At 37.5% G+C, this 25120-nt stretch overlaps 1 protein-coding gene across 16 annotated transcripts in view; it reads right to left on the reverse strand.

Annotated features, from left to right (window-relative positions):
• Positions 1–25120, reverse strand: part of PTPRM (protein tyrosine phosphatase receptor type M) — a 777617-nt gene that overhangs the window by 286011 nt on the left and 466486 nt on the right. For all 16 annotated transcript variants that reach the window (XM_072734918.1, XM_072734917.1, XM_072734916.1 and 13 more), the window contains 3 exons: positions 19154–19462; positions 12165–12274; positions 2008–2209 (listed from right to left, as the gene is read on the reverse strand). In XM_072734918.1, the coding sequence (XP_072591019.1) occupies positions 2008–2209; positions 12165–12274; positions 19154–19462 (621 nt within the window). The remainder of the gene's footprint in view (positions 1–2007; positions 2210–12164; positions 12275–19153; positions 19463–25120) is intronic.

Consider the following 25120-nt stretch of genomic DNA (forward strand, 5'->3'; position numbering starts at 1 on the left):
GATAATAGAGCCAGGCAAATATAATTCTACAAATGTTACTTTTTTTCCCCCCACTTCATGCAAATCCTATTTCCAAGTCCATTTCCTGGCATTCTTTGTTTTCTAGATTGTTCAGTCTTAATCATGAGAAGATAATGACAAAGCTCTCCAGTAATCTTGTCTTTGCCATGGACTAGAGAGATCATTTCATGAAGCTGTGATGTGGGAGGCACATGGTCTTTTGAAGACTCACAGGTGTAGGTACCTAATGAGAACACTAGAGATCATTTTTTTTTTTACAAATATATATAGTTTTTTACATCTCTTACATATAAAAAGCTTTTATGTAAGAGACATGGGTTATATCTCATTTCCATTTATTGGATTTTCTCAGCATTAAAAATTAACTCCAATTCTATTAAAAATTAACTCCGATTCATAACATAGAATTACATTTTGTAGAGAGAATAGTTTTTTATCTGAGGTCCATGAAAGTAGAAAATTGGGGCCCGTAAACTGTAATTTTCTCTGAACTATAGAAATCAAATAGTTATTCTTCATGAATCCATGCAGGCTAACTAAAATGTCAACTGTCTTTGTTTTTGAATAGAACTGTATGAAGCTGGTGGTCAGACTCCTATCAACCAGAATTTTTATATAACAGAAATGGTAAAAATGAATTATCTTTTCTAAATGAACATCCTCTTCATATTTGAAGCCATATTTCAAGGATTATCCAAATATGAAATGTTTCCTCTTTAGTCTCCATCATAAATTCAAGCACCAGATTATATCATCTTAATCACATCCAGGTATCAATGCACTTTATCATGATCAGAGAGGGAAGGCATGGACAATTACAACTAGAAGCCAGATTTTCTGATTCCAAGTCTAGCAGTGTCTAGAAATGTATGACCTATGCCATTTCTCTAACCTCCCAAGGACTTCTTCCTCGTCTTCCAACTCTCCTTATTGTTCTCATTACTGAACTCTTCCAAAGAAATATCAAGTGTCTGTTGGACTTCAAGTTGAGTTTGTGATCATAAACAAAATCTTATATGATGAAAAATTTCCCTAGAAGTTATAATTGCCTAAAAACAAAATTCCAAACTTCCCTCTCTGAAAACCTAATCAAGTGCTTAGGTACTCTTGTTGTAGCACTTCCCTGCCTCCAATTCTAAGCAAAAACTTTCTAAAAACTAGAAATGAGGACCATAGATATGAAAGCAAGGCTATTATTTAGCTAACACCGATTGATTAAAAGCGTTATTTCCCCCACCTGCCTCCTGCTCATCTACCCCCCACCAAAACACACAAAGCCAAAATTCAAATACTTCCCCACTTATACCCAAAGGGGGAAAAATGGAAAAAGGAAATGTCCATGGGATTGTGTTTATTGGTGTTATATATCCCACAGCAGATGGCAACTCCATTTCCTCTAGTCCGAAGCACGAAGACATTTTCTGCACAGTTGCACATGCCCAGAAATACTTCTTGAATTATGTCTTTGGTTGGATGGCATAATTGAGTCTCTACCAGCAAAAAGCTGGAGGCTGTAAGTGCCTCTTGCCACCCCTCTGTCATTGCAGAGGACAGGCAACTACTAATGGTGAAAGTCCCAAGGATGGCTGATCCTTCTGGAAGCAGACTCCATATAATGCTGTCTTTCTGTTGGGCACTCAATCATTCATGGCTCATTGCAGAGATCTTTCCAAAGCTGCTGCTCTGGTAACCTGAACTGTGAAGGGGACAGGAGCATGCAGACCAGAACCCTCACTCATGCTCAGGCCCTCCAATGCAAACTGATAAAACATAGCTACTTCCTAATGCAGGAGGATCTTAAGCTCTCAAATTTTAAGTATTTGCAGCATCTCATTCAATTCCATGAGTCTGATTTTCATAAATGCCAAAGTGTTCATCTGAAAACAGTGTGTAAGTTTGGATGAGGTTTGTATCCTTGACAATAGGAATGAGAAAGTACAAAACTGCTACTTGTGATAAAAGACATAACTCACAAATGTTTAATACCTGATATTTTGGTGGTGAACTGATTTGTCGCCGGAGGTCCAAACCCCTTAGCAGTGCTAGCTCGGATGGTAAAGGAGTACGTGGTCCCGGGATACAGTCCAAAGAATAGAAAATGGGTTTCATTCCCCAGTTTTGAGACTCTTCCACTTTGATTGGATAAGTCTATTTCTGGGTCAAAGGAACTGACTGCTTTGTAGGTGATCTGCAAGAGAATAAGAATGTGATAAAATATCTGGAGCAGATGGACTAGGATCACATCTTTATCCAATAAACCCTTGTGATGTATGCACTGTCAGATGCTTTATGATAAGCTCCGCTATTCACTTAGACTTTTCAAATCCTGGATCCGGTGAAAGGGCGCAGGAACTCAGCCAAAACTGCTATGAGTTATTACTTTTGTAGACAGAGGAACTGAGAGCCAGTAGATTAGAACATAAAGGATGAGTTCAGGTTTAAGCTAATACCTTGAAGTTGTTTGCTTTCAAAATGTCACTTTGGAAAACTACATTACAGTTGGCTTAAAATGACATCACAAAATGTAAAAGTAAGCTCAAACAGATAAGGACCTGACAAGGAGAAGGCCTCATCTTTCATCCAGGGGCCAGTTTGATTTAGTGCTGAACAGGATTACTGTCTACTGGAAACAAGGGTACTTTTAAGTGTTTTCATCAATGTGGGCAAAGATATCTGCTCTCAAAATAAATCCTAGACATGAGTCAGTAGTTCTTGACCACGGTGCTCATGAGAGGTCATATTTGCTTCTTTTCTTTAGAAAAGAAAGTTGTTCTTTAGAGCAACACTGTCCGATAGAACTTTCTAATATCATGGAAATGTTCTATTCTGTACTCTTCAGTATGGTAGCCACCAGCCCCAAGTGGCAACAGAGCACTTGAAACATAGTAGTGAGATCGAGGACCTGAAAATTTTATTTGATTTTAGCTAACTAAAATAAAAAAAAATTTTAAATTTTTATTTATTTATTCATAAGAGACACACTGAGAGAGGCAGAAACATAAGAAAAGGGAGAAGCAGGCTCCCTGCAGGGAGACCAATGGGGCACTGAATCCCAGGACTCCGGGATCATGACCTGAGCCAAAGGCAGAAAAGCTCAAGCACTGAGCCACCGGCACACCCCTAAAATTTAAATCACCATGCCTGACCAGAAGCTGCCATTTGAGGCAGTACCACTCTAGAATCTCTCATATGTATGCCACATAACAGGTGTTCAAGGCACATTGGACGAACCTGGAATGTGTCAAAATAAATATATCATAGGTGTCTTTAAATTTGCCCTTTCAAATGATTTTTGAAAGAATTTCAACATAAGTAGTTCATCAACTATTCACGAACATGCATTTTAGTGGTGATTACTAACTTCTACTGGTTGTAATGATATAATTTTTAAATGCGGCATATTCAGAAGTTTTAAATTGCAAAACTGAGCACTTTTCTTGCTTTTAAATGGGTAAACTTACTTATAATTTATGTGCGTGAACACTAACACTGTTATTATACGGAGTGATAATTGACATTCTTTCTTCTTATATTTATACCATGTCATTATAATTAGGGAGACCTCTCTGAAAGAATATTTAGATTGAATCATTTAAGCTTTGGCAAGAAAATGTTTGTTGTATATATTAATCACTACAGTGCATGCCATTCTCAGAGTTAGGCAGCATCTCTGTCATTAACCCTCTAGCTAACTTCCCTCACAATATTACTTTGAGTCCAGAGACAAGACAGTGTCTACACCAGCTGCTCTGGAAGGGACTTCAGCATCGTCACCACTGTGTGCTTAGTTGCTTACTTGGTCCTCATTCTGACACTTCTATAGAAAAGGGTGGTTCAGAGAGGGTAGATCTAAGCTAAGCTATGAGGGCTTATTTGCTCCCTAAAGCTCATTCATTCATTCATTCTCCCATTCTCAAGATACTCATTGCCTGCCTCCAATGAACCAAGCAATGTGCTCTGAGCTGGTGCTCTGAGCTCACATGGTGGATGAGACATAGAACCTGTCCTGGAGGAGGGACCGATCTGGTGGAGAAGTAGAGAAGCAGTTCAACAGTTATGATACAGTATAATGAAAATGAGGACTAGCACTGCCCACCCCAGAGCTAGGTACACTCCCTTGTTCATTTCGTTGTCTTACTAAAAACTGTAATGGGATACAACTGTATAATGAGACAAAGTCCAAACTCCCTACCTCTGGGTTTATGAACTGCCTACATCTTCTCCAAATTTGTTTCTGAATACTCGACACAAATGACATTACATTACCTCCTGTCTTAGGGAACAAAGATTTTCTGTACCACTGACACTGCTTTTACTCATGAACTTTCACTTGCCTGGAATGTGATAGGGCCAGCGTGCCCTGTTTTCTCTCCCTACTCAGATTCATTCATTCCATTCAGATATTGATGGTGTGAACACAGACTCTGTAAATACCATGGTCAGTGGGTGGACACAGGCCATGTCCTCAGGTGGCTAAGAATCTGGACTGCAGTGGGTGGAGCTGGGAGAGATACACGGTAAGTAAATGAACCATTTTAAAATACTAAAGTTGAGTAGATGAAACCCACACGGTGCTCAGGCAAAGAATATTGTAGGGCAGAGAGGGATGCATGTAGAGCTACCACGGATGGTTGCAGAAGCAGCCACTGAGGGGATGACAGTTAATTTGAGGATATTTGAACTTGAGTTTGGGAAAGAAGAGCATGGACTAAGGCCGTGAAGCAGGAGCATTCTGCACATAATTAGTGGACAGAAGGAAGGCCTGTGAAACCGGGGCCTAGCAAGTGAGGTGAGGGTGGTCCCTCGAACAGGAGCTGGAGGAATGGGCAGGGCCATATGTGCAGCACTCCATACCCTAAGATGAGAAGTCAGGATGCATACAAGGGGGAGCCTTTGAACATTTTTAAGCCTGAAAACCAAATGATCAAACTTCTCTTATGAAAAGACCACACTAACGGCAGGAGGAGCAGTGGTTTGCTGGAAGGAGGCAGTGGGCGAGTAGGGAGGTCACAGGGTACTCCCGCAGTGACCACGGAGGACCTACACCCTGTGATGGTGCAGTGGTTGGGACGAAGGTGAGCATAGGGAGGAGAGCAGCAAATGAAGAGAAGTGGCATATCTGAGAGTCAAAGTGGACAGAAGTCAGTGATAGGTTGAATGTGGAGGGAATGATGGAGGAATCAAAGGTAAGGTGGCATATTTGGGGCTTAAGCAAAAGATGGCCCTGCTCACTGACATGCAATGGAGTGAATGAGGGGAAATGAGCTGTTGGCTTAGCATGGCTTAAAGCTGGGATCTGAGAGGTCTGGTCCAGGAATAGAGATGTGGAGGTGAGTGGCACTGAACTATTATGATTTGAGAATGGATGAGGCCATTGGGGAAAGGATTTGAGAGAGAACACTGACTTTTAATATAATCAGTGGTGGAGGAGGAGAAATCAACAAATGAAGCCAGAAATGCCAATAGACAGAGCTGTCATGGAAATCAAAAGAAAAAAAAAAAAAGGAAAGGAAAAAAGTGTCTTAAAAGAAGGAAATGCTTTCAAAGACGCTGGGAATTCAGGCGAGATTGGAACAAAATGTGTCCGCCTGCCCATGTCTGAAGCCAGAGTTCCCATTTTACTTTTCAGTAAAGGCTTCCAAAGGAGGCCTAACAATCACTGGATCAGCCGAATGCGTGATGTTGTGACTGTGTTCATACGGTTCATTTGGTGATGCATCAGGGAGTGTTGTAAAAGCTCTTGTGTACTCTTAAATCATGATTTAAATATGCCAAAGGAAATGGAACTTTTCACGTAATCGTATCTTCTTTCTGAGGAGAGACTGATGTCTTATTCTTCTTTCTGATCCCAAGGTGATCAGTAAATATTTGACACTCAGCATATTATTTTCCTAAAAAGGCCACTGGGGAGAAGAGGTATGTGCATGTGCTCCCATAAATGCTCACAGTATGGCAAGGAGGATGTTGCTGCTCCCACACTGACTATAGAGCAGAAAGCAAATGCTTTATCTAAGGACCTGTTGCTCCACTAGGGTTGATGGGTTTGTACTCACCTATTGCCATGGTCATACAGGGTAAGCTAGACTGGGGATTTGTAATGAGTGTTTCAGTCACAGCCCTTCAAGAATTTGCTAGGATTATTAGATCCTCTCTCCCCAACCCATAAAAATGCATATACATACTAATTTAGACATTCTTAAAATTATGGATCCTCTCTTTTACTTTTTTAAAAAAGATTTTATTTATTTATTTATGTGTGTGTGTGTGTGTGTGTGTGTGAGAGAGAGAGAGAGAGAGAGAGAGAGAGAGAGAGAGTTGGGATGGGTCGAGGGAGAAGGAAAGGGAGAGAGAGAGGGGAGAGAGAGAGAGAGAGAGAATCTCAAGCAGACTTCATGCTGAGCAGAAAGCCTGATGTGGGGCTCTATCTCGTAACCTTGAAATCATGACCTGAGCCAAACCAAGAGCTGAATGCTCAACTGCCTGAGCCACTCAGGTGCCCCTACTCTCCCTCACTTCTAACAAATCCCTAACAAGCCAGTATGTTGTACATATGCAGATGCAAGATGTCAGAATGGTTATTGATCCTCCTCAAAGCCATCCAGAGCCCTGGGAGTTTGAATACCAGGAATAAAAAAAAAAAATAGTTCCTTAGGAACAGGAGGAGCAATCCACTCTAGAATCCACTGCCTGTGTGAGAGTGGATGCTCCATCTACATATATCTGAGCAGCTGTTCTAAGGGACACCAAAAAACACCTCTATGCTCACACCCAAATGTACCGTGTCCCTTTGGCATTTATTTTTTCATTTGTTAGTTTAATGCATGTTTATTAAGTGCCTATTAAGTAAAGCAGTGGGAAACTCCCAGAAGGAAAGTTTGGGACTGCTTCCACACTTGCACTGTATCTCTGGCTGAGGGCCAAGGCAATTCTAATGCAGCCTCTATGAAGAACACTGACATTCCACGTTGGGCCTCTGCAGTTTTATGGGATGATTTCCAATTCATACGTAGGTGCCTGAAATTTTCTCAAATTACTTTCCCTTCTTCTACTTACAGTCTCAAGTTCTGAACTAAAAGATTCATAGATAATCAAAATAGAACAACATGCAATTTGGGGCCAGGAGGGGATTAAAAATCTTCTACAGAGTGGGACTTGGCTGGAATCTCAGCCAGTGTTAGATACAGTCCTTTAACGGAGAGCCAAGCAATTGGAGGAAGTAATAATGAAATCTGATATCGGGGGAGGAAAGAACCTAGGATACTTCAGAGAAAAGTACGATATTTGGATGAAAAACTGAGAGCAGCAAAGGTCTCACAGGAGGAGAGAGGAGGCAAAAGCATCAGGAGGAAAGAAGAAATAAGAGCACGTGGTGTGATAGTTCAGAAGGTTTTCAGATAAAAGAAAATTCTATATATATATAGCTCATTAAATTCTAGGAGAAAAATAATAAGAGATGCAGTAAGAAATTTAAATTGGAATTAGACGGGGCAGCCCCTGTGGCGCAGCGGTTTAGCGCCGCCTGCATCCCAGGGCGTGATCCTGGAGACCCTGGATCAAGTCCCACGTCAGGCTCTCTGTATGATGCTTGCTTCTCCCTCTGCCTGTGTCTCTGCCACTCTCTCTCTGTCTGTCTCTATGAATAAATAAATAAAATTTAAAAAAATAAAATTAATTGGAATTAGATTATGAAAGGCCTTGAATACTGAAATGAAAATTCTTGACATGGCCCTTAAATTCTACTTCTTTCTACATTCTTACCATCTCAATCAATAGTCATTAATTAAGCCCAGTTATCCAGGCTCAGGATCCTGGGGTGTCTCCAACTCTTGAACGCCCCCATCAGTTGACAAATCCAGACTATTCTACTTTGCTATGTGCCCACACAACACTGGACTTTACACACCTCACATGTTAAAGTGATTTGCTTTTGGTACTTATTTCATTCTCTCTATAGTTAGTTGCTATTAGGATTGCTACTTCTAGTGGAGAAGGTACAGTACTTTGTTCTTCTGTCTTCTCTCAGTACCTTACATACACACCATATATATATGGTTTTTATTTAAATTCTAGTTAGTGAATATACAGTGTAATATTAGTGTCAGGTGTACAATATAGTGATTCAACACTTTCATACATTACCCAGTGCTCATGATGACAAGTGCACTCCTTAATCCCATCCCCTATATCCCCCATCCCCTACCCATCTCCCCTTCTGGTAACCATCAGTTTGTTCTCTATAGTTAAGAGTCTCTTTCTTGGTTTGTCTATTTCTCTCTCTCTTTTATATACATAATATAAAATTATAATATAAAATATATAATATTATGTGTGTGTGTGTGTGTGTGTGTGTGTGTGTGTGTGTGAAAGCTTGCTGATGCATTACTCTCATGACCAGGAATCTGGAGTTCACTTACTAGGCTTTTGAGTGAAAGCCATATAAAGTTAGTGAGGTACAATGAAAATACCTGGACACACATATATTCCTCTGTATTTGGAAGTATTACTGGCTGATAAACTTCTAGAAATAAGCTTCACGTGCAATGTTTAAATTTTGATAAGTTCCCCCAAATTGTCTACTAGGGGAAATGCATCAGTTGTAAGGGATGCAAAATGTACATTCCCATCAATAGTCTATGCACACATGCATTTCCCCACATCATTGTTTAACACCTGATATTACACAAACTTTTTGTAGCACTTGTTTTTATTTCATTTCTCAATCATTAGTAATATAGGATAGATATCTTTTCACATGTTCAAATGCTACTTGGACTTTTTTCTATGAGTTGTCTCCTCTTATTCTTTGCCCAGTTTTTCTAATGGAATTCTTTGTCCATTTCTTATCAACCTGTATCAAGTCTGTATATTGTGACCAACAGCCTATTAAGTGCTACCAATTTTTAAAATAATTTCTTCTGTCTGTATTTAGACTTTCCTAGTGGTATCTTTTGTCATTCAAAAGTTTAAATTCTTATATAAGCAAATCTGCCAATCTTTTAAAATATAACTTCTGGGGCTTATGTCAAGCTTTAGTAAGATACGTTACAGAAATATCTTCCTTGTTTTCTTACAGTATTCTGTGTTTATTTTTTATTTTTAATTTTTTAAAGATTTATTTATTTATTCATTCAGAGAGAGCGAACAGAGAGGCAGAGACACAGGCAGAGGGAGAAGCAGGCCCCCCGCAGGAAGCCCCATGCAGGACTCGATCCCGGGTCTCCAAGATCACAGCCCAGGCTGCAGGCAGAGCTAAACCGCTGCGCCACCGGGGCTGCCCAGTATTCTGTGTTTAGAACATGAATCCATTTGGTTTTTGTTTTTGTATGATGTGAGATATGTGTGTGTCTTATATGGCATATTATTCTTACAAAAAATGCTGGGTTTGCTAATATTTATTAAATGTTATCGATCTCTGTTCATAAATGCACTTGCACTATAATTTCTACCTTGTAAAATTCTGGAAGGTCATGCACCCAGTTGTAATAGTTGTTACCTCTGAAAAGTGAAATTGGGAAGCAAGAATATTATTTTGAATACTTCTGTACTTAAAATGTTCTCTCAGAAAGTGATACTACATTTTTAATTTAATAAAATCGAAATTTTGATCGCTGTTGAGGTAGGCTGTAATTATCAGTCTAGGTTTTAGGCAGATGGCTCTGATTAAAATAAAGGGCTGATGGAGAGGTAAGGGACAGGAAGGGGTAGAGCCAGAACAAAGGTGGGGAGAACAGAAAGGAAAGGCTGGTTAAAGAAGACTGAAGATGGTTGTTAGGGGAATGAAAAGGAAAGGCAAAGGATAAGATCAAAAGAAAGCTTTAATGCTCTCAGCTGCCATGACTCCTGGCAGAAAACGATGTCAGCATTTTCCAATGAGTAAAGGTTTGGTTTATCTTTCCCAAGAGTTAAAGGAGAACTTGAAAATAACCTGAACCCATAGCATTTCATTTACAACATCTACAGCATCCAACCTGTCTTCTCTTTTCTCCTTGCAAAAATGATCCAACTGTGCTCCCTGCCCTAAAGAAACACCTGTATCATTTATCACTAAGTTTTTCTCCAGCTCTGATCATTTATCTCACCTTCCAGTGTTTATCTATAATCAAATGTGTTTCTATGATAGAACATACTGTTCCTAAGGTCCCTACTTTTTTGGGGGAGCAACTGTTCTACTTCCCTAGCATGGCATCAGAACCCAGAGGCTGTGGTTATCCAGAAGGGACTGAGTCTGGAACCTGTGCCTGTCACTGACTCTGGCATAGTCTAGGCACAGCATGTACATCTTAGCTTAAGAAGAGCCTCCTCCTGAGATGCCACCTAAGAGAGAACAGAAACTCCCCCTTCCTACTTTTGGAAAACATGGGGGAAAGAGAGAGAAAGATCTGGTGGCCAGAAAACTTGTATTTAATCACCAAAACCTGATTCACACATTTAACATTTTCCCTTACGTATCTAGAAAAATAAACTAAACTGCTCTACTTACCTATATCTGAGTTTTAAAACCCTGATTTATGACACATCCAGGTATCCCCACTAAAACACATTTAGATCAGTGTTCAACTGGGAGACCCTGGCTGCTGAATTCAGAGATTAATGGGTTCTTCTTCTTCTTCTTCTATTTTTTTTTTTTTAGGATCTTATTTATTTATTCATGAGAGACACAGGCAGAGGGAGAAGCAGGCCACATGCAGGGAACCCGACATGGGACTTTATCCCAGGTCTCCAGGATCATGCCCTCAATGGAGGGCAGTGCTAAACCGCTGTGCCACCCAGGCTGCCCAATGGGTTCCTCTTTTGAATTATTATTACTATAGTTTTCATGTTAAAGTTACTTATTATACAAAGATGTATGTTCGGAGGTACCAGGAAGAAAGAATCCAGCTATTATTTTCTGTCTGTCTAGATATCAACATGTGGCTTTTAGGACAGATGGACATACTTCTTGGAACTTAACATTGGCTGTTATCTTTCCTAGTAAAATAATCTGTTATTCTTAGGTGGGAATATCCAAAACTGAGACCAGAAGATGGTCTTGGGGCCAAAAATATTAACTAAAAATTATGATCACTGAGAAAAAATATGAACTTGTTTGATTTTAAAACTTACCTTTTTAAAAACTGAACTACAGATTTTTCATAACACTGAATTCTTTCAAAATGAAGCAGCCAATGAACAGCATCAATAACTTATTAAATCAACTTCTTCTTCTATATTTTCTCTTACTTTGTTTAGCTTTCAATTAAAAACATTATTTTTTGCATTTCAATACCAATTTTCAAAAAGTATAAGGAAACATAAATGTGAGGCTAGTTGGGTCAGGGAGGGGGTTTGCCAGTGATTACTGTCTGACAGCTAATCTGCTCAGGCTTTTGTCAGTAGCTCTGAAAGGTATTCAAGCCGAGGTTCCCGAGGAGGAATTGCCTCAATTTTTAGAAACCTAACAACATATAATTTTGTTAAATTTGCATTCAAATAAATGCTGGCTTAAAAAAATGCACCTGCTTGTTTCTATGACAATAGGTACAGTGAAATGATGCTCATACAGATGTGATGATGACTGTCACCCCTTGTTACTGCTGTTATTTTTTTCCTTGAACAATTCATCAAATTCTTCTCTGCTCTCTATCATTCAACCATTTGATATGCCTCAGTAGACAAAACTATGTCAAGGAAGTCTAAACGATGTTTTGCTAATACTAAGAAACCAAAAGACATTATTCTATTGTTACCCCTGAGACAATGTCTATTGACTTTGCTAATTGGATAATCAGCATTCTTCTATAATCCAGTAGGAAAATATTTTATAGCTAGCAAGAATAGGATCATGTGGTTGCTTCCTAATCAATGTACACTTCAAAATACTTATTGTTTTTAATACAGGTGATTTTTTTAATACTATGCTGTCTTTACATATAATAACATATAGTCTAGAAACATCCAAATCATTATAAATATACGTCCTGAAATGATACATAATTGAAAAACTCAGGGTTTTTTTTTTGCTTCTATGCAGTAACCATTGTAACTACCAAAGGCATTGAACTTCTTAAAGACATGATGCCATTATGCATTTTTAAATACTAGACAGTCCGACTATCACATAAATTATAATGAAAAATTAAATTACTAATGAATGTATACACTACCTCATATAAAGTGATGACACCATATGTTTGGATTGGTTCTCGCCATTGAAGAAATATTTTCTCTTCAAAAGTACTTCCTTGAATGGATTCAGTAGGAACAGCACCTGGCACTAAAAAGGGTGAAAAATTAATAAATGTTTGAGAGACCACCCCCTCCTCCAAATTAGATTTTTCTAGACATATTAGATTTTTAACTCTTAATTGAGATACAAGATTTAATAGTCCAAAGGCACATTCAGTTTTCTTTTAAAAATCTAAAATTTAAAACCATTTTGGCTACACTGTTCTTATAAAGAAAATAATTTCATCACTTTTTTCTTTAAAGTTTGAATCAATTCAATGAAGCTCAAAAATCACCTTTGAACAGAACTTTTACATTCTTTGGAAATAAAGAAAGATATAGAGCAATAAGAATTCCCACACGTTGCTTGTGGCAGTGGAAACTGGTATAGTCACTTGGGAAAATAATTTGGTAATATTCAGTAAAGTTAAAGAGGCATGTATCATAGGCCCTAATAATCCCACCTCCAGGCATATTTCCTAGTACTATTCTTGCACGTATGTACCAGGAGACATATAGTAAGATGTCAATATACGATTTTTAATAAAAATAACAAATTGGAGACAAACTGAATGGCTTAAAAATTGTTTTATATTCACATAATATAATACAAAAATGATTGAGAGTGACAGCTATACACATTTTCATGGATGAATTTTACATTCATAATTTTATTATTTTTATATGTTTTATATTTATAATGTTGAGATAACAAGTATTGGTGAGAATGTGGAGAAACTGAAACCCTTATATACTGTTGGAGGGAATATAAAAATCATACAGCTCCTTCAAAAACAGTTTAGCAACTCTTCAAATAGATACACATAAATAAATTTACCATGTGAATTCCACCCCTAGGTATATATCTAAGAGAACTGAAAACATATACTACTCAAAAATTATACATAATATCAATACTAAATTTTACACAAATATTTTTTTACACAAATATTAATATACTAATATTAACAGCATTTTCATAATAACCCCAAAGTGGAAACAACCCAAATGTTCACTAACTCATGAATGGTTAAACATATCTCAATAAAATTATAAAAGGGGATTGGAGAATATTTTAGAGGATATGAACAGTCCTTTAAGGGTTGTTAACATCTCCACAGGTTAGAAAGACTGCCTAGAAATACAAAAGGACACTCACAGGTAGTACACATTTTTTTAGTTAAGGGGCTACTGAGGTAGATGTAGAATTTTCTAGTTATTTTAAATAGAACTCAATATAGCTTGGCAGAAAAAAAATACTGATTCTGATGGGAGATCTGGGTTCTGATTTGACACTTCTCAGAGATTAAACTGTGTAGTTTGGGCAATTCATGAACCTCCCTGGGTCTCAGCTGCCTCATATTTAAAATGAGGAAGTTGGACTAGTTCATCACTACCATCCAAACTCTAAATGATATATAAATATGCAAATATTTGTTTATCTTAGGTTTAAAGAATCGAGATGAAACTACATGGAAGTGAGGAATGCCTGGGTGGCTCAGTGGCTGAGCATCTGCCTTCAGCTTAGGGCGTTGTCCCAGGGTCCTGGGATCAAGTCCCACATCAGGCTCCCTGCACGGAGCCTGCTTCTCCCTCTGCCTATGTCTCTGCCTCTCTCTGTGTGTCTCTCATGAATAAATAAATAAACTAGTGAAAAAAAAAAGAACCGGAACTAAAGAAAACCAAGGTATTTAAGAAGTTATAACACTAATGAGTTCTAAGAAAATTCAGATTCCAGGGTCAAGTTGGAAATATTCATCAGTCAGAAGTTGGACTAAAATGGGCCATGCCAGAGATAAACTCTACTTAGTCTCTTCATTTTGATCTTGAAAGTATTCATTATGACACCATCATCAGTTTTCTCATAATATCAAGATAAATATGAGTGGCTCTATTATTTTGAGATGATATTTCCTAATTGAAAATACTTATTTTTTTAAAGATTTTATTTTTTTATTCATGAGAGACACAGAGAAGCAGAGACACAGCCAGAGGGAGAAGCAGGGTCCATGCAGGGAGCCCAACATGGGACTCAATCCTGGGACTCCAGGATCATGCCCTGAGCCAAAGGCAGACGCTCAACCGCTGGGCCACCCAGGAATCCCTGAAAATACTTATTAATCTATGTGCAGATGTAAAGAGGTAAAGACTTGGAAAAAATAGATCTTTGATTTCATTCAGTTACTCTAAATCATAGTGAAATAAAAAGGGGAAATAGTTAAAATTTTGTGGAACAGAGGACATCTTTTAAGATTACCCTAATAAGGGTAAACTTATTAAAATATACTAGAGATTCTGTAATTGATGGCCCTGTGGAAATGCTAACAAGGATATATATATATATATATATATATATATATATATATATATTCCACATACATATATCCAGGAGCAGACAAAGTAAACTAAAATAAAATATCTGAAGAGTTAAATAAATTAGAAATAATAGTAACTCACAGGAACTTAGGTCTACTACCTGTTTTTAGGAGTTCTTAGAAATTCAGGATTTGAGATAAGCTTTAGTTTATTTTTTAAGATTTATTCATTTGAGACAGAGAGAGCTTGCGAGTGCACATGTACACATGGAGAGGGGATGGGCAGAGAGAGAGAGAGACTCTCAAGCAGACTCCTTGCTGAGTGTGGAGCTCAGTGGGTCTTGATCTCATGACCCTGGGATCATGACCTGAGTAGAAATCAAGAATCAGATACTTAACTGACTGAGCCACCCAGATACACTGACAAGCTTTAGTTTCTAAGTTTGTGGAATTAAGCCCTATTCTTCCTTGTGATACCTTTAACAGTAATAAAAAGACATTTTTCCCCCACGCACTTGCTCATGAAATAAACAATATTCAATAGAAATATTACACCATAGTAAAGCTCACAATATTCAGTGGATTGTAGTGTTTTATAATGGTAGATAGGCAGAATGACACCATTATTCTTTACTCTTCAAACTCGGTATTGACAATTATTCTATTTTTGTCTTTTCTCTCTCTCTTTCTGAAGTCGTGTTATTGTTGTTATTAGGAAATATAATTTAAAATAAAAGTTTTTCTAATTAACTGGATGCAGGGACGCCTGGGTGGCTCAGCGGTTGAGCATCTGCCTTTGGCCCAAGTTATGATCCTGGGGTCCTGCAATTGAGTCCCACATTGGGCTCCCCATGGGAAGTCTGCTTTGCCCTCTGCCTATATCTCTGCCTCTCTCTGTGTGTCTCTTATGAATAAATAAATAAATAAAATCTTTAAAAAAATAATTAACTGGATGCCAGAGTGCAATGAAAATAATAGATTTTTATTTGGAAGTCATGCATGCCCTTATTTCTGGGACTAGCAAGACAACTAATAGAAAACGATTAGTTATTCTGATCTCCTGTTTTGACAGAACTTAACAGAACTCCTAGCTCATGTCCTTTCTTAATCTGAAACCCAAAAGTGGTGAGTGGGTTCATGCATGACAGTTCGTGAGCAAGACACACCTGCCCATCTCTAGAAATGACCACATGTCATTGTCCCCCTATCATTGGTTAAAACATTAATGCTGATTAAAACATAAATGAGATGATTTTCCACAAATTTTATTGTTTAATCTAAAGTTTTGAATGTTTTATTATCTACTCAGTATCATGCCTATTTTTATAGAGGAATAGAAGGCGTCTTCTTTATAGTTTATAGTTTAGAAAAAAAGGATTATATATAAGATATAGAGCAGGGAAAGGTCATAATGAGCTGTTTTCAGTCATTAAAACAGTAATGATCACTTTTTAAAGGCCCCTCCCTGAAGCTACAAACAGCTATGTAAACTTCTTCTAACTCTACTACGGTTGAGAACTGTTACTATTCTCACTTCTCAGATGAGGGAATTAAAGCTGAAAGATTTAAAGATTTTTATTAAGTGCAAAGGAGGTCAGAAGGATGAGAGTGCTATGGGCTGTAAGAGTGGGAAGCAGCTTTTTGGAGGACGTGAAGGCTGAGGAGCCCTTTGGTGGGCAGCTGAGGAGATGGAAATGAAGGCAGTCAGGTGGAAGGCAGGAGGTGGAGGAGAGCAGGCTCTGAGAAAAAGCCTGGAACGGAAGGAGCATGGCCTATGGCACTGACGCCAGGGTGACATCTTTGCAGAATTAGCTGCACTGAAGGAAAAGTCACTGGTTTTAAAGAATGACCCAGGAATACAGAAAACCTTGAAAATTAAGATTTAAATTAAGTCGTTCAAAGTTCTGTGGAGAGAGTGACATGATGTAGGTGTATTTTCTTTTATTATTAATTTTTTTAATTCAAGTATAATTAACTTACGGTATTATATTACTTTTAGGTGAACAATACCATAATTCAACATTCTATATAGATTTCTCAGTGCTCATTAGGGTAAGTGTACTTTTAATCCCTTTTATCTATTTCACCTCTCTTCCCGCCCATCTGGCAACCACCAGTTTGTTCTCTGTATTTAAGAGTCTGTTTTTTGGTTTGTCTCTCTCTCTCTCCTTTTTTTTCTTCATTTGTTTTGTTTCTTAAATTCCACATATGAATGATATCATGTGATGTTTGTTTTTCTCTAACTTATTTCACTTCGCATTACACCCTCTATGCCCACCCATGCCATGTGGCAAGATTTCATTCTATTTTACAGCTCAGTAATATTCCATATATTATCCCTCTATATGTGGACACTTGGGTTGCTTCCATATCTTGATTACTGCAAATAACGCTATAATAAAAATAGAAGTGCATATATACTTTTGAATTAGTGTTTTCATTTTTTGGATACTCAATAATAGAATTACTGGATCATATAGTAGTTCTATTTTTAACTTTTTGAGGAACCTCCATACTATTTCCCACAGCAGCTGCACCAATTTACATTCCCACCAACAATGCACAAGGGTTCCTTTTTCTCTACATCCTTGCCAACATTTGTTATTTTTTTCTGTTTTTGATTTTAGGCATTCTGACAGGTGTGAGTTGATACCTCATTGTAGTTTTAATTTGCATTTCTCTGATGATTAGTGATGTTGAGCATCTTTTCATGTGTCTGTTGGTCATCTGGATGTCTTCTTTGGAAAAACATCTATTCAGGTCTTTTGCCTATTTTTAAAATTGGATTATTTGTTTTCTTGGTACCGAGTTGTGTAAGTTCTTTATATATTTTGAATATCAACCCAATATCAGATATGTCATTTGCAAGTATCTTCTCCCATTCAGTAGGCTGCCTTTTTTTTGTTGTTTCCTTTGCTGTGCAGAAGCTTTTTATTTTGATGTAGTCCCCCAAATTTAATTTTGCTTTTATTTCCCTTGCCAGAGGAGACATACCTGGAAAAATATTTCTGTAAGTGATGTCAGAGAGACAGGACTCAAATAAATAAAATCGGAAATGGAGGAGAAATAGGAACCAACACCACAGAGACACAAGTGTTTTTATGATTAGTTTTGCCTATTTTTATAGAGGAATAGAAGGCGTCTTCTTTATAGTTTATAGTTTAGAAAAAAAGGTGTGTAGGCAACATAAGAATGGGGTAAAGCTGGAAACCACCAAAGAAGGTTAGAAATTTCAGCATGAAATAGGAGGATCTGGATATAGGTAATGAAAATTGAGAAAAAAGAACAATCTAATATTTAAAGTAGAAACAATAGGAGTTAGAACCAAAGTAAGCATAGAAATGCAGGAGGTGGGGAAGAGTCAGAGGTGACCAACTCATGTTGTTGGCACTTTCTTTTCACTTATCAGAGAGATAAGGAAGAATTGGAAGAAGCAGAGACAGGGCTTCTCATCTCAGTCCTGACTGGGTGACCTATAGCAAACTGATATTCCTTATAAAAATAACTCCAATAAGACAACTACTTGAGAGCAACCATCAAGGTGGGACCTGCAGGGCTCCAGAAAAAAGAAGAGGAATTTGTGGGATGAGTTCCTCCTTTACCCTGGCTGTTCCCACGTTTTCCTTCCACTGCAATATGATGGTATATTGTATAGGTAATAAACACTCAAAAATACTTTGTCAGTTCTTTAAATGAAACAGTAAAGTGCTGTAAACATTTAATGCACGTTATAATCAGTAATCAAGGATCACTGCGTAATCAGCTGCATAAGAGAAAAAAGGGTAATAGCTCTTTTTCTCAGGAATAAGTAAATGTATTCATTTGATGGGCTTCTCAAGTTCTTTACCACTTATTCTGATGCCTGGCTTTAGGTCAAATATACAATAGGCTACTACTGTATTTATGTGCCATATGTGCATGTTTTGTACATGGGAGTCACCTGTATAATCAACATAAAAGCTCATTTATGTCTATGCTATGGGATTCAATGTATAATTTTACTATTTTAAATTATTTTAGAGGATTATTGCAATTGTGTATTTTTTTTTTTCATGAGTTGCTGGTGACATGTGCTGTCTATTTGTTAAATCTTTGTTTATCGAGGTAATATCCAATTACAATATTGTTTCTATGGGAAAGTATGATCTATTACAAGGCCACCAATCTAATGAGGTAATTTCTTAGCACTATGCTGAAAAGCAAGAGCAGCCTCTATTTTGTGCTAAATTTTTATCGGTACCATGAAATATGTTTCAGAATGCTATTTAAATATATTTAAATAAAAATTTCATGTAAATAATCTAATACCCAAGCAACAACTCCTAAATCTAACATAATAATAAAACTTGAATAAAGAACTATTTAGAGCAATATAGCATAATTATATATAGATAGAAAGGTAACTCTATGACTCATAAAGAATTAAAATTCAACATCTTTATTCATTTTCCTTTTTAAATCAATGCCTAAGTTCACAAAAGCATATTTTTATTATTCAATAGAGTTACTGGTTCCTTCATTTTCATTATAGAGACCTCAATTTAAAAGAAATAAAAGCTGCTTTTCTGAAAGCATATATATTTCATATAAACATATCATGTAAAAGTACTCACAATCTTCATCCGTCTGTACTATGAGTTCTTGACTTTCCTTCCGTCCTTCAGGATTCATGAGGATGAGTTTCACACTAACATTGGTATATGGTGAAAGGTTAGTGATCGTATGTTGAGGGTGTGAATTATCTGTGTCCCAGCTTACTTCTTCTCGCACTTGCTCCTGTCCTCCAACTTGGTAACAGTAGTGGACTGTGAGATTATAACTATGGCAGCGAGTTACGTTATATCCAAATGGCTCCCAGCGGATAGTGATTTGTCGAGATTTGACTTCTACCACTTCCAGTTTTCTTGGGCCACGCATGGGATCTAGTATAGAAAAGAAAAGGAGTAACAGGAAACATAAGAGAAACGTATTATGAGAGTTCTGGTGAAGCTCAGAAGTCACAGATAGTCCTACTTGTCCCAATAGCTGGTCTTCTCTTCTTCCATAACAACGAAATCCCTAAATCCTAGCTGGGCATAACACCACCCAGAATAAAGACTAGAATTTTCAGTGTCTTCTGTGAGGTATGACCATATGCCTAAGTTCTGGTGAATGGCATACGAGATGAGATCAAGAACAGTTTCTGGGAGGTATTCTTAGAAGGAAGTCTCACCATCTTTTTTCCTTCTTCCTACCCATTAGCTGGAGTGAAGATATGTCGTTTTTTGCTCATGCCACCATGATGGACCATGAAGCACTTAAACATCAACCATTCAAAGCAATAATGAAAAAGGAGGCAGAATTTCTGATAATCACTAAGTTACCGAACTATCCCTGAACTGTCTACGTCTGAAATTTTCATTAGAGAGAAATACAGTACTTTTATTTAAAGCTCTTTTCCTCTGAGGCTCTGATACATGAAACCAATCTTGATGTTAATTGATAAATACATCTTATCTTTTTAAATTGATTCATAATTATGTAATTGGAAAAAATAAGAGAGAAAGCTTAAGAATGCAGCATGAAATAACATAATGATTAGAGAGCATAAACCTCTGAGCAGGACTCCAGGCCTTCTCTGAGTTTTGATTCATATAGAATTTCATGGAATTACTGCTCTTTCCTAGCCCTGACAATGTCTTTGTATTACTCCTGAGCCCAAGCTCCAGATACAGAGTTTCAAGCTTAGAAATCAAAGTGACAGGCAGGAAATATAAGCATCATAAATGGCTTAAAAGAAAGAATATATTAGAGAAAGTGTAAATTTCTTTATGAAATGATGATGAAAATACAATAATACATAACATTTACTGAGCACTTACTATGTGCTATATACACTTTTCTAAGAAGTTTACCTTTCATAGCTTTGTGGAGAATCTAATCTTAAATGCTTCATGTTGGAATATCCACAAATATACTTACTCCCTATATTCTGATTTTTTTCCCCTGAATTGCGGTCATCATACATGAATGTAAAGAGATCTACAACTGGTAAGAGAAAGTCAGCATGAAAACTTAAGAAATAATAGCTACCATTTACTGTATGTGCACTTACTATGTGTACCTTGCTTCATATGTAGCCCCCATTCCTTCAAACAATCCTGTGAACCAAGTACCATTCTTCCCAATACATAGATGAAAAAATTGCAGCCAGCATTGGTTTAAGAACTTGGTTCAAGGTTTGATTGTGGCTATGAATTCATACGTGTCTGACAGTGAAACATGCGGCTTTAACTCTATTGCAGTGTCTCCACCAAAGAAAAGAAAATCAGAAAAAAAAAAAGAAATTAGAATGTTCACAATACACAAAACTCCACCTAAAATGTGACCAAGGAATGTAAAACATAATAAAGATCGCATGTATTTAATTTTGGAGCAAATGTGCCATGAAGTCTCTTTTCTTTCTAATACCATAGAAGAGGGTTCTATTCTATGTTCCCAGTTCAGCTTTGGCAAATACCCTCCCTATATTTGGCTGCTGGAAATTTGTCTGGACTGTTACTGGAGTTCATTTCTTGATTTCCATTTGTGCATAAATTCCTTGTCTTCTCCATCACTTAGGACTAAGGGAGAACCTAAAACTACTCCCTTAACTGTGACCTCCAACAAATGAAAACATTTCAACTGAAATAATGCTTTAGCTTTATATATGCAAGATGGGATTTATCTGCCAGATACCTGCTTGAACCATAAAATGAGGTTAATAATGATCATTCATGCTACTCCATCCTGTAATAACTCTAGGAGCCAAGGATGAGTGAGACGAAAACTCCCCCAGGGACTCTTGAGTGGCATTCCCATGAAACTTTTCTTACTATTAAATCAATTTTTTTATATTTAAATTACTAGTGTTAGGGGAAATGTCGTAAGTTATTTGGAAATAACTGAAGGTTTTTTTCTAGTCTAGTGACTTTTTACAATGTAAAGGAAATGTCTAACTTTATATAATGCTTCATTAGTTGCATGTTTACAAAAACTTTGAATAAGCTCCAGATCCCTTATACATAAACAGGTTAACATTCATCTCTTTGCCCCTTTCCTTATTAATCACAGGTATCCATAAGAAGTGTACTAAAGCAAAAAATAAAAAAATAAATATAAAAAAGTGTTCTAAAGCATTTTCCCAAGGTTTTCATCAATTTTACTTAATAAAACTAAATGTTTTAATAAGTATAAGTTAATAAGACTAAATGTTTTAGAGTTTAAACAATGTAGTTCTAACTTAATTTCCATAGAAAACTACTTTCTACTGCATAAACAAGCCTGCTTCAATTCAGCACTTCTTAGTCAAGAAAATACACACATGAACGAAGTTCCAGGATTGAAAAACCAAGGGTCCTGTCTGCTTACTGCTCAAGTTTTCTTGGAATGCATGCTAGCTTCCTTTCTGTCATACCTCTACAAATTCCATCATGGTAAAATTATGTTTCAAACTTTCCATAACTTTGCCAAATAAAATAGTTAAGCATAGCACAAGAGAACCGTATCTAATGACTAAGGTTCCAGAGTCCCTGCTGTCAAGAGTGGTAATTAGCAGACTAGAGATAGAGGTTGTATGAGATCTAAATCTTGGATAAAAAGGAGCTTCTGTTCACTGACTTGCATCTTCAAGATCCTGGCTACCCAAAACAAAACAATCTTACAGAAGCTGTTACACACAGAACATCTCCATTTATGTTCTTCCTGCTCCTTTGCTGAGGGTGCAGTGCTGTTGTGTTTCCTACTATGTCCGTACCAAAATGGCAGAGTAAAATCATATCAACATGGGGCAGGGATGAATGACACTTTAACTACCATTCTATCCCAGTCATTCCATGACTGCTTCTATTGGTCAAAAGCTTAAGAGAGAAGTTGAATCAATACCATGACGTCAGCAATAGAGTCCACCTTTATGGAGGGCTGTCATTTCTCTCATCAGGACCAGAAGGTAAGGGTTAGTTAAGTGAGAAGAGAAAATGATGTCTGATAACATAACTGAATGCTGTACCCTGCCAAGTACCTGTGATAATGTCCTCTTTTGAGGGTATTGTTGATAGGTAAGTCTAATGACTCAGGGAATCTGAAAATCCTTTCAACTCATCCCAAGGAAATGGCCTGATTTCATCGCTTTTTTCTTCTCTTCTGCTATTCTGCAAATTGTACTCTGCTCCAGAAATGGTTTACATCTTAAGTTAGCATTTTATAGTACCTTTATCTTCAATGTTTCTGTTGGAACCATTTCTATTAGCATGCCGCTAAGTGTGAATGAGGCATTCCATGGGGACATTTACTCTCATGAGTTATACTGATGCTTGCTGCAGACTTTGAAGGGCATTGTTGCAGAAATATATCACACTCTAGGCAATAGATGGCAACTTCATAACCAGAAATGTGTAATTTCAGTTGGCTAATTACAACTCATACTGCATTTCTAGGAGCAGAATGCAAGCACTGCCAAAACAACGTGGAATATATGACTACCATTATATGTGCACAATATAAATCTCTTAGGGTTAGATAATGGGGTATTAATTATACTCATAGGACCACTCATTGTTGGATATTTGCTTCTTTTTCCTCAGAATCCTAGAGAACCTATTGAGGATGTGGGTTACTTCCAAGGCCGTTTATCTTCACACTCATACCCTCACCGGAATGGGTCTCGTGACAGGCTGCCACTGGCATGAATCACGAATCATCAGTCTGGGCCCACCGACTCACAATAAGAGACTAGAATGGACTCCCTAAGAAGCACATTGGCTGTCTCGCCTGAAGCTTCGTCAGGGAGTTCTTACCGCTTGCCAGGCTGGTGGTAGCATTTTTCATTCTGTTCTCTTTCTGCCAGTTCCAGCCAGGTTTCATGCAGAGAAGCCTGACAGTCGCAGCCCTGACCTGAGGGACCAGTAAGCCCAGTTCTGGCCTCCAGCACTTTAGCATCCTATTTAATCAGTGATCCTGGCTCCCTCTACACTCAATTCTGTTTTCCTATGAATGAGGGCAGAAACTGACAGGTAGGATCAATTTCTATTGCAGGTTCAATTCACAGCTCCTTTCTCTGGAACTCTGCTCTTTACTCCTATTACTACTATGGTTCTTTTTCAGAAACTCAATTTCAGAACCTGTGAGAGATATTTGAGTGTAATTTTAGGATCCTGTCATTGATCATCAAAAACACAGATTACAACCAATGCTCCTGCTAACAGGTTCCTCTTTCCTCCCTCTTCCAGAACTATCCAGAAGTCTATTGCGATAAAAGGGATAACAACCAGAATGGCCTGGTGGGCCCCACGCTGGCACCTTTATCTAACTCTATTTCTGCTTCATCAGTCAGACAAAAGCAGACAAGACAATATCCCAACAGCTTTTTTTACTCGTCAGTTAAATCAGAGCAAATACCTGATTAATTAATATTATATTGGCTTACCCAATCATTCAATATTCCTATGCAGCAAGGATTCCAGGGACATGGCACTGTTTTCAAGTGACACAGCTGAAGTTTTTGGATTAGCCAATGTTTTCCAGAGTTTAAAAAGTGCCCCCTTGTCAGTGAGGCTAAACATTTAATTTATAAAATTCATAAAATTTAATTTATGTTACCCTATAATCATTCTATATATCTGGGATGTAACTGAATAAATTAAAAGTTGTTGTAAGAATTACATGAATTTGAATAGTTTCGTCCACCAAAATACTTTTCACAGGTATTGCATGAATTGTTTTTGGAATATATCATAATTAAAAATCAAGAAATGTACTTGAAAGTTGTCTAGTTTTCTTAAATATTTCACACGATCCTATATGAAAGAATTAAAAAATTAAATTCAAAAAACAGGACTAATTTAAGAGATGAAAAAACAGGCTTACTGAATAAATAAATGAATGGAAGCATAGCAATGGCAAGCCTCACACAAAATCAAACATTCTGCTTTATTCCTTGGTTTAAGATGGACATACTCTTCACGGTGCCCCTTGTGTTTTCCAAGTGTGGGTTTGAAGTTAGCCTAAATGATAAAGGTATATAATCTACTACTGCATGTTGCTGGAAAATGGACTAACCACCTATCACTTGTATTGATAGTTTTAATTTCCATCACAGCACAAAGCTGGAATTGATATTCATGTTTTATGGAAAATGTAAAGGATTCTTACATAACAAAATGACTAGGATATATATGAAGGTGAGAATTCAGTCCCTTTTAGGAAGAAGGCTAAGGCTGCACACATACTCTAAATAGGAGCAACCACTCTTTTGTTTTGTTTTGTTTTGTTTACTACTTTCATAGCAAAGAGCTGAAAAATGTCAGGTCCCACAAAGGAGCAGAACCTGACCCAAGGCTCACAAGGCATCTCCACCCCACAGGGGTGTGGGCTGGGCCAGGCAGGGCTGAAGGCAGCAGGAATGGGAGTAAGAGACTAGGCCCGCCAGAGAGGCCCTGCTAGCAGACCAGCGGGGGAGATGATGTAGTGTAAGGACCGGACAGGCAAAGCCTCTTTAGGTCTTGTTGAGCATCCAGAGCAGATCCAGAAGGCTGAGAGGGTCATCAGTATATATTTCAAGTCTT

Source organism: Vulpes vulpes, chromosome 13 (genome assembly GCF_048418805.1).
Source record: "Vulpes vulpes isolate BD-2025 chromosome 13, VulVul3, whole genome shotgun sequence".
Lineage (NCBI taxonomy): Eukaryota > Metazoa > Chordata > Mammalia > Carnivora > Canidae > Vulpes > Vulpes vulpes.